This window comes from Dermacentor andersoni, chromosome 7 (assembly GCF_023375885.2).
Source record: "Dermacentor andersoni chromosome 7, qqDerAnde1_hic_scaffold, whole genome shotgun sequence".
In the NCBI taxonomy this organism is placed as follows: Eukaryota; Metazoa; Arthropoda; class Arachnida; order Ixodida; family Ixodidae; genus Dermacentor; species Dermacentor andersoni.
In genome coordinates this window covers 122,827,059-122,837,564 of record NC_092820.1, presented here as the reverse complement: position 1 = coordinate 122,837,564, position 10,506 = coordinate 122,827,059, and the positions used below count along the sequence as shown (strand labels likewise).

At 46.3% G+C, this 10,506-nt stretch overlaps 1 protein-coding gene across 1 annotated transcript in view; it reads left to right on the top strand.

Annotated features, from left to right (window-relative positions):
- Nucleotides 1-227: 227 nt before the first annotated feature.
- The window catches only part of LOC129385635 (BTB/POZ domain-containing protein 3-like), a 34,731-nt gene continuing 24,452 nt past the window's right edge, over nt 228-10,506 (top strand). The window contains exons 1-2 of the mRNA XM_072289314.1: nt 228-366; nt 9,323-9,386. Of these exons, the coding sequence (XP_072145415.1) occupies nt 284-366; nt 9,323-9,386 (147 nt within the window). The 5' untranslated portion in view covers nt 228-283. The remainder of the gene's footprint in view (nt 367-9,322; nt 9,387-10,506) is intronic.

Below are 10,506 nucleotides of genomic sequence, written 5' to 3'. Positions count from 1 at the left end.
CGACCTTGAGTCATCTGAAATCGCAAAAATCCCAGGCACAAGTCGTTAAAATCGCACTAATTCGCCAATAAACTGCTACCTTGCCCAGCTGCCGCTGGAAGGAATCCGCATATATCAGTGCGAGGAGGATAGCGGCCCGGCGCGCTGGTTCGAGGCTACGTTCCTCCTCGCCGATAAAGCTGTCTATTGGTCCGTGCGCCCGCCTGTTTCTGTGCGTGCGTGTTTGTATGCGGCTAGTAGAGAGCCGTCTATCAGTCAGTAAGCTCGGTCGGCTTCGCAGCGCATGGTATCGTTTTCTCACGTGGGCATTCGTGCATCGTCTTGGTGTCGTATCGCTGGCAGCGTGAGTACGCGTTCAAGGTGCTCGTAAGTATAAGTGTCTGCCATTGTCATCAGTCATGCTCATCGGCCTATTTACCCCACGGATGTTTAACATTTTGTCTGTGTTACCGACCCTTGAGTTGTCTTTCGGTGAGCTCCGTTAGCTGTGCAGCGCAAGGTATCGTTTTCTGACGTGGACTTTCCTGCATCGCTTTGGTTTGGCGCGGGTGTGGCCTTGTTGGCAGTGTGAGTACCCGGACGGCGTGGACGCAAGTATAAGTTTGTGCCCTTCTCATCACTTCTGCCGTCCTGCTTGCTTTAGAAACAGCTCTTCATCTCGGCGCAACATTTCTAGACCGGGGATCCGCTATAGCATAACTTCCATCAGAAGTGCATTGACGAGTGCCAGTTGATATGTGACATGACTGCATTGTGCATGGTTGCACTGCGAAGGTGGCGCAAGGCAGCCGACACTCAATGGCGCACGAAAACACATAGCACAAGGTACAGCCGGGCACAAAAGTTTACGGGACACGGATATCACGGCAAATGTGAATTTCTGCTTTGGTAAAGCATGACGCTTTTCTTTTAATGGATCGCTGTGTAGGTGATGAGTTCAAATTCGAGACCGTGTCTACGCCCAGGGTTCGTAAATGTTCGACTTTCTCGCAAGCCACAATTCCCGTAAAATTTTGAGACTGACTCTGAGTGTTTTCGTGTCAGTGGATCTGTGTATGTCACCTTTCCCAGCGCAACCTTACGCCAGGGAGTCGTACGTTCTTCTCGGTACGAAGTTAAGCTTGAGCAGGTTAAGCATTTCCAGCGACACGTAATGTGATGTGTGCTTATTACTTGTGGTTAAGTGATTTTCTCTCTGTCTTCAATTCGTGATGTGCATTTTGTTAGCGTATTCGATGTAGCGTATCGGTTGTATAATATAGAGTCAGTGCAGCGCGGCGGTGAGTCAGACGTCATGGGGTTGCGCTGCTGAGCTCGAGATTGCGGTTTCGGTTTCCGGCGGCAGCGACCACTCTTGAGAATTTAAATTTTAAGAAAGTAAGAAATTCAAAACCTCAATCACTCTGCTTTGGGTGCACGTTAGAAAAAAACCCATGTTGTCAAAATTAACCCGCAGCTCTCACCACTATTCCGTCAACCCGCTATGCTGCTGCTATAAATGCCTTGCTGGTTGGGCACGCTAAATTTCAATATTCTTTTTAACCTAGGCGTGGCTATCGTAGGCATCCGCGATTGTCTTTGCGAGTAATAGAGGAGAAGGGACTGAGCTGAAAAACGTCATCCGTATGGGATTTACTGGCAGGTGACGTCCTAAGTGGCCTTTGCTATCGAGGCATGCCAGCACCAGCTTGATAAGGAAATAAATACCGAGACCCGGTGCCTGCCTGTCTAAACATGCGCATTCGCTTTCGCCAAATTCAGGTCAGCTCCGTCGCCTGTTACAGGTTGTATCGTCAATAAAGTAACTGGTTACATGTAATTAGTCGCTGAAAAAAGTTAAGTGAATTACAGTTGTGGTTACGTGATAAACGAGGAAAGCCTTAAAAAACAAGACCACCGAAAACATAATTGGTTTCAAGTAATTATGTACACGTAATTCCTTACGTACACCTCTGGTTGCTGCGCTTAATTGTGCTTTAAGAAAATATGTCTGTCGTCTGTATTGTTCGGCACATAAACGCCTATAATACAACAGCACAAAGATCGATCCGCTTGAGTTTTCGAATCGGAGGAACACCTTTATATGCTGTTCGATACATGCGCTGCGAAGCGATAGATGGCGCCACTTTGGCGCGTTTTCGCCGAAATACGGAATCCGCCTTTGCACAAAGCAATGTTGCAGCAGGTCGTGAATAACTGGGCCTAGTACATTTATGCTTGAAAAATAAGTACAAAATTTTCGCTGGCAAAAGAGGCATTTTAACGGAAGTCTTTGCCGGCACGGATGTATTGGTAAATAGTTCTACGCTAAACTATATGCGAAGCAGTAATACATACAATGATATCTAAATTATCTTTGCACGGTAAATGTTTAGATAACACACGACGCACACCAAATCTCAAACACAGTAACTGTTATAGGTGTAGTGTCTATTAACAGCATTTAGCCAAATGTGAGTACTCGGTTGGCAACCTGGAGTAAAGGATGGTAGCTTGAGCAATGAGTGCGTAGCACCGTGTCACTCCAATCTAAATCAATCAGACCGCATCCCGGTCTACGCGAGCACTAAAATGGTGTCAGAAGTGTTACTTGGTCTCGTGTGAGTGCCAAACCAACAGTCATTCCGTCGTATCGTCCCTCAGCAGCAACCGGCAATCGCAGCCACGGCACCAAGTTTCCCAAGTTTCGACCTTCGCGCCACGGACGCCAACAATACTGGTCACTAATGGTCCAAGTGGATAGAAAGGTTCGAGAACTTTCTTTTAGCGTGTGATATCACGGCAGATGCACGCAAGAATGCGCTCCTCCTGCACTACGTCGGCGAGGAAGTCTACGACATATTTCGCTCCCTCCCCGACAGCCCTACACAAGCTGCAACAGCTACAAGCACGACCCAGACCACGCAGAGCCCATCGACGCCACAATACGATGCCGCACGAGCTAAACTGAGCGAAACTCCACCTTTGCGATCTACAAATTTCGCCAAGCCCAGCAAAACGTTGGTGAGCCACTGGACGCCTTCTACGCGCGCCTTCGGCAGCTCTCGCCACTGTAACTTCGAGAACGTCGACGCTGAAGTCCAGAACCAAATAACCCTCGCCACAACGTCGTCTCGCCTTCGCAATTATGCAATGCTTCATTCCCTCACTTTATCAGACTTACTTAAACAAGGAAGAATCCTCGAGGATGTCGAACGGGATGTATCCGAAATCGAAAAGAACGTCGATAGCAATGCGGCGTTGCTCGCAGTGCACAAGGAAGGACAGCACCATGGCCAACACCAAAGAAACAGCCGACAGATACCACGACAAACCTATGAACCGCAACGACCTCGTGCCTCATCAGCAGATTGTCGCAACTGCGGCGGCAAGAGGCCTCACCAAGGCGGACGATCAAGTTGTGCTGCATGGGGCAAGACACGCAAGGCATGTAACAAGTTGGTCACTTTGCACGATTCTGTCGTTCAACGAGACAAATGGTACACGCAGTGGACTGTGACAATGGTCCAAAGAGGAATTTACAGACCGTCTGCAGTAAGAAGAGTTCTAGCACCAAAGAATGTGCTGCCACCCGTGACACTAGTTCAAGCAGTGACGAGTATGTTTTCGTTGCCATGACCTCACCTCAGACAGGCCCATCTCCAAAAGTTATTGTCACTGTCAACAATGTGCCGGTCACTTTCATAATCGACACAGGTGCAAGAGTGTCAATTGTTGGCGAAAATGACTTTTAGAGCTATCGCCTAAAGGCGAAACTCCAGGAAACATCCGTCAGAGTGTTCCCTTACAAAGCAACATCTCCGCTTGAACTGCTAGGCAAAGTCTCTATCACAATGAGGTGCAAAAATAACTGCATTGAAGAATACATCTTTGTCATTCGAGGAAACTGTGCACCACTCTTAAGCTTCACAGCAGCATTCAACCTATGGCTTGTCAGATCACATACCAAGTTAATGAGCATCAAGGTGACAAGTCAATCGTGGAAGCATTTCCCAAGTTGTTTAATGGAGTTGGAAAACTCAAAAACGAGCACATTCATCTTTTTGTGGACGACACTGTCCCACCTGTTGCACAACCACACAAGCATATTCCGTTTGCCTTACGTGACGCCACAGAGAAATAACTTGAACGCCTCCTGTCAGAAGACACCATTGAGCCAGCCATAAGACCTACACCGTGGGTGTCCCCTGTGGTTATTGTGCCTAAACCGCATCAGCCTGATGAAATTCGAATCTGCACTAACATGCGTGTTGTGAACGCTGCCATTCAACGTGAACGACATTTGTGCCCAACAGTGGATGACATCATTGTTGCCTTAAATGGAGCAACAATGTTCTCCAATCTTGACTTAAAGAATGGATATCATCAGTTGGAACTTGACCCTTCCTCAAGGCAACTCACCACGTTCTCAACACATGTTGGCTGTTTCGATACAAACGACTGAACTTCGGCATCAGCAGTACAGCTGCAATCTTTCAGAACACCATACGCCAAGTGCTCAATGGCATCACCAATGTCCTGAATGTTAGTGATGATATTCTTGTTTTTGAGCAAACAAAACACGAGCACGACTTCTCCTTGGAAGCCGTTCTGCAGCGACTCCAAGAAGTTGGATTGACACTGAATGAAAAGAAGTGTCACTTTCATCAACGTGAACTGAACTTCTTTGGACTTAATTTTTCAGTTGATGGCGTTCGTCCTGATCCTAAGAAGATAGCAGCCTTCCTACAGATTAAAACACCAGAATCACCACAAGAAGTGAAGAGCCTGCTAGGAATGATCAACTATTCAGGCAGATATCTGAGAAATCTTGCTGACCTCACACAGCCTTTACGTGAACTGACACTAAAGGATGTTTTATGGGAGTGGACAGAACGACAGCAAAATGCTCTTGAGAGCCTAACGCAAGCCATGTCCGATGCCTCCACCCTTGCTTACTTTGACCCATCCAAACCGACAGAATTGGTGGTAGATGCAAGTCCACATGGACTGGGTGCTACCCTCACACAGCGTGACAGTGAAGACATTGTAGTGATAGCTTATGCAAGTAGAGCGCTTACACCAGTTGAAAGTCGCTACTCACAAATTGAACGTGAGATGCTCGCAGCTGTATGGGCCATGGAGCACTTCTATCTTTACTTTTGTGGAGTCAACTTCCTTTTGCTGACTGATCACAAGCCTTTAGTGAGCATACTGGGAAACCCAAGATCATCACCATCTGCCCGCATTGAGCGCCTTGCTCTACGCATTCAACAGTACAAGTTTGTTGTACAACAGACTGCAGGAAGTAGTAACCCTTCCGATTACCTTTCCAGGCATCCAGTTCCTGAAACGAAAATATGTGCCTGCATTGACAAAGTACCTAATGAGTATGTCAACTTTATCCAGCGCCACAACATCCCAAAGGCCTTCTCGGTTCAAGAAGTCGCTGATGCAACGAAAGCAGACCAGCAGCTACAGTCACTTATCAGTGCCGTCCAGGACCCCACTCACCAGCTGGGTCTCAGCTGAACTGAAGCCATTTGCATCTATAAAAACAGAACTAACAATGCCCGAGGGCATCGTCCTTCGAAGAACGCGCCTAGTTCTTGCCGCTACCCTGCAGAAACAAGCAGTGCTGCTTGCCCACAAGGGCCATAAAGGGATTGTGAAAACAAAACAAATGTTAAGAGAAAAAGTGGTTCCCAGGCATGGATAAGATCGTGCACACTTTGAATAAAAGCTGTCTGCCATGTCAAGCAGCTGTTCCACAAGCAAAGCAAGAACCACTTGCCATGACGGAACTACCCAGTGGTTCTTGGGAAGAAGTATCAGTCCACTTTTGTGGTCCCTTCCCAGATGGAAAGCACGCTATGGTGGTGTTAGATGACTTCTCACGATACCCAGTGGTACAAGTCATACACTCCACAAGTGCAAACAATGTGCTTCCCTCCCTGCGACAAGTCTTTTGCCAGTTTGGAATCCCTGCACAGGTAAAAAATGACAATGGGCCACCATTCCAAGGCAAAGAGTTTGCTGCGTTCGCAAAACAATTAGGATTTCGGCATCATCGGATCACACCTTTGTGGCCTCAAGCTAACGGCGAAGCTGAACGGTTCATGAGAACACTGAAAAAGCATGTTCACACTAGTCAGCTTGAGAACACAGATTGGAAAGTAGAGCTCGACACTTTCCTGATGTCATACAGGTCTTAAAAACACTTGACTACAGGAAGATCACCGTATGAACAGCTCTTTGGCAGACCGATGAGAAATCTTCTGCCTTGCTATGTTGAAGCTGCTTCGGAAACGGAAGACGTAACAAAGTTGAGAACAACTATGCTCGAGAAAAAGGCATACAACAAACAACATGTTGATACACGAAGGCACGCTCAACCACATCCCTTCTGTGTCGGTCAACGAGGCTTGTGCAAGCAAGACACGCGACAAGTTCACTTCGTACTATGATCCAGACCCTTATACCATTGTCAGCGTTCATGGATCACAAATCAAGGCATCGAGAGGAAATAGAGTAATAACGCCTAACTCAAGTTTTTTCAAAGATGCCTCTGGCCTTAAACAAGCACCAGCCAAAACATCATTTGACTGTGATGACATCATATATCCTCTACCCACCTCAGTGCCATATCCTGCACCACCTGCATTGCACCAGAGTTCTTCAAGAGAGCGCTACGAAAAAAGAAACAGAAACCCTCCACGCCATCTTTCTGATTTTGCAACCTGACATTGTGACTGTTTGTTCGTAGGAGACATTCACAGTGGAGACATTTGAGGAGACATTTTAACAGTGAACTGTTTTCCGTTTATGGTTTCCCTAATCACATTGTGTCTGCATTCATTTCATTTTCCCCAAAGAGGGTAATGTTGTGTCTATTAACAGCATTTAGCCAAATGTGAGTACTCGGTTGGTAATCTGGAATAAAGCATGGGAGCTTGAGCAATGAGTGCATATCACCGTGTCACTCCAATCTAAATCAATCAGACCGCATCCCGGTCTACGCGAACACTAAAATGGGTGCGCAATGTTTGAACCTTCAGAACCATTTTATTAGGAGGAAGTCAGGTGGCATCAGGTACCCGAATTCTGGCACCATTCTTAATCTCAAATATGAATATTAAGGCGCCTAGTACTTGTGTGTAGTAAAAGTTGACCGCTCTTTAGCAGTAATCTGTCAAAAAGCAGCAAATTTGATGTAATGTGGGAGAAGTAGTGGTAGACATAATTAAAGATTCTGAAGCTTTATCGCTTAGTCACGAAAGAGTCGACACAAACCAGTAGTCCTCCTGAAGTGTCAGTAGCTGTGGCATCACTTGGGCTGAGTTCCTTGTGTGTGTTCAGAGGGATTTAGTGTGCGATTAATGATAAAACTAAAACAATTATTAAGCGGAGTGTCACTGAATAGCCAGTTTTTCACACCGTAACGCAGCCTCTATCTATTACGTTTTGATGTGCTTGCGTAAGGGCCTTCGACAGAGGAAACGCATATTGTTCGGTCTAAAAAGGAAAGTCTCTGATAGTTCTTTAATCCTGGAGCTCTTCGCAGGAACTGTGTCAGTTCCAGTTTATCATCAGATGTGTCCAAGCGAAAGTCTTAATGGCAGGCTCAGTTTCACACGTTGGTTCCGGTTATTGAACCCCTTGCCACGAGAAGGGCACTACTTCTGTTTCGTTAAGGAACTAAGAAAAGTACAGTGACACTGCTAAAAACTAAACGCGAGTGTATATCTCCTCCCCTTCGTCGCTCCCTTCCCCTAATCACTGCGCTCCTCTCGTTTTGCGCACGCTCCATTTCAGCTTACCAAAATAACTAGAGTATATAGTACAAAGGGCCCAGAGGATGCGTGCCCGGAAGGCTATACGATATACTTGGCGGTCACGTACGCAAGCTGGCTATTGGATTTAGCTTCGGCTGAATTTGCGTGATTTGCGTATTCATGGTGTGCCAACGTGGCAACGGCCATTTTTCATTTGAATTCGCCATTGCCACTTGCCATTTGACGCTAGAAGAAAAATATACGGTAAAATCAGTTTTCATTTAGTCTCATACCGTTTTGAAGACAAAAAGCGACGTTTAACCATTATTGCATTTGTTGGCTGTTCGATTTACCGCTGTTAGCGCTGACAAAGACGCTTTCCCAACACTCCTTACCTTTCTATGTGCACAATAGGCCCGAGGGATTTAGCGCTCATCATTCGCTTGCAGTGCGGATCGCTGTTCCATGTACAGTCGTCTCCAGGATGTGAGTGTAGCGGGTTTGTAGCTTTTCTGCCTGTTCACCCAAGGTAAATATACCTGGTAGCGAAGCTTCCATAGGAGCCCATACGTTCAAAACATGGCGGTCCATCGGCGGTCCATGGGGCTTAGCGCCATCTGTATGTGGTGGGAACACTTCCGGCGGAAGAAAAAATAATGTGACGCCATGTCTGTTAAAAGCAGAAGTGACGTCATTCTGTTTTCGAAGGCGCGAAATTTGTTTTGTTGTTCTTCCTTTGGAGCTATATATTCAAATGCCCCGCCATTCGATTTGATGGGCGTTTCGAGCTTTCAGCGTGGAAAGCGATGCAGGAAAAGGCCAGCCGTACGGCTGTCGAAATCGCATCCCTGCACAGAACATTCTTTCTTTGGAGGCCGAGGAAAGCTTTAGGTGTAGAGTGCTGATACTATTGTTGGATGCCAAGCCCGTTGGCCAGCGCAGTCGCACGAAAACAACTACACAATTATCTGGCGGTCGCAACTCACTGCTTTTGACTGAACAGATTAAAAAGCATGAGGCTACCCGCGTCACCAAGTTCAGACAAACTTCGACAAGCAAGAAAGCACGAACTGTGAGGGGGGCGTATTTCAACACGTGATGCGAGTGCGCCTTTCTGTCCATTTCGACGTGCATTGCATTGCGAGTGATAGTGGCGTCAACGCCCCCTGTAGCGATGGGCGCTGAAAAGAAATGCATTTATGAACAATAATAAAATTAAACTTGTATTTTCTTAACTCGTCACGAATATATAAGATTGACTAGGAATTTTATTTTCGTTGAATGAATCTAACTGTGTCTCGTTTGAATTAAAAAAACGCGTTTTTCTTTCTGAATGTTTGTTCCCTCCAAACATAGTCGCGCTTCAATCGCTGCTCCCATAACCCCCCATGCTGATGTCGGTGGCAATCTGTACTGAACCGCTTTTCGCCCGAAGCTTCGCGACCTATTTGAATCGACCTTGGTTCACCTGTCAACCGGCGGAAAGCGATATCAAAACTGTTTGGGAATTGCGACCGGGTAATGTCATGGTAAGGCGCCCGTTTGACGGTGGCGATTGGTTATCGCAGATTGACCGGACTTGCCCTCTCTGTGATATCGAGTAACAGCCGACGACGGGGAACGACAATGCCGGTGAGTGTTCGCTTTTTTTCTTTTTTGAGACTTACTATGTGCGTAAGCCTAGTGCATGGCGCAAAAAAGGCATTGTGGTGTTATAAGTCCTCGACACAGTATATCAGCATCAAACACGCATGGATGGAAGCGTTGCGCTAATTGCGCCAAGTGGCACAAGACCATCGAGCTGCGCCAGCCTGAGCTAAAACACTAATTTCGAATCAAGTTTCGAAATTTAACAGGATGTACGCGTCCAGTGGCAACCACACAGTCGTAGGCCCTAAGCCCTGCAATCCGTTTCAGCGTTGGCATCTTTGGAGTGTGTGTGTGTTTGGTGGCATAACTGTAACTAGGCGACAAGAAGATGAAAACTGTTAATGCTATACGAAGCATTATAACTCAGATCGAGCCCGAAAATATTAAATAACCATTATTCGGTGAACGAAATATCGGTTGCCGTTTTACAATGGCTTCATGTAGCGTGTGTCTGAACCGCCACTGAGCCCAAATAATCGAGCTTATTCAAAATATTGGACGACGACGCAGCCTGGAAAGCCAATAAACATTTTATCCCTTTATTATTTTGAAAAACAGATTATCTCGGAGCGGTTTCTTGGCAAGTGATGTAATGTACTAGCAAACGGATAATGACCAGTAAGTCACTGTACAATTATAATGCGTTATTTTGCTATCTTAACTGACGATCGGCAAGAATGAAAAATTACCTGGGGGCACCACGAGAACAGCGTTCACTGTGCCTTGATGGGAGTTGTTTATGGTGGCCACTGCGAATATTTATCGTTCATTGTGCACGAACACTTTTAATTAGCTAAATTTTAATATTTGGCTAATCGATAAGATGTCAACGAAAAAGTTGTCGATGTCGTCTACAAATGTCCGATAACAGCATTTAAAACAACCTAGGATTCGTGAAGAACCCACCGTGGTGGCGTAGTGGCTTTGGTGAAATCAGGAGTTCGACGAAAACTCGTCTGGTCGGGATTGCTCATAGTCGAGGGTAAAACGGACGCCGACCAGTAAAATTAAAAGAAAAGAAACCAAGACGTTCCGGCTCCCATACGGGGAGCCTTGTTCACAGTGAAAGTAAACGAATGGGGGAGAAATTATGTACGAGTGA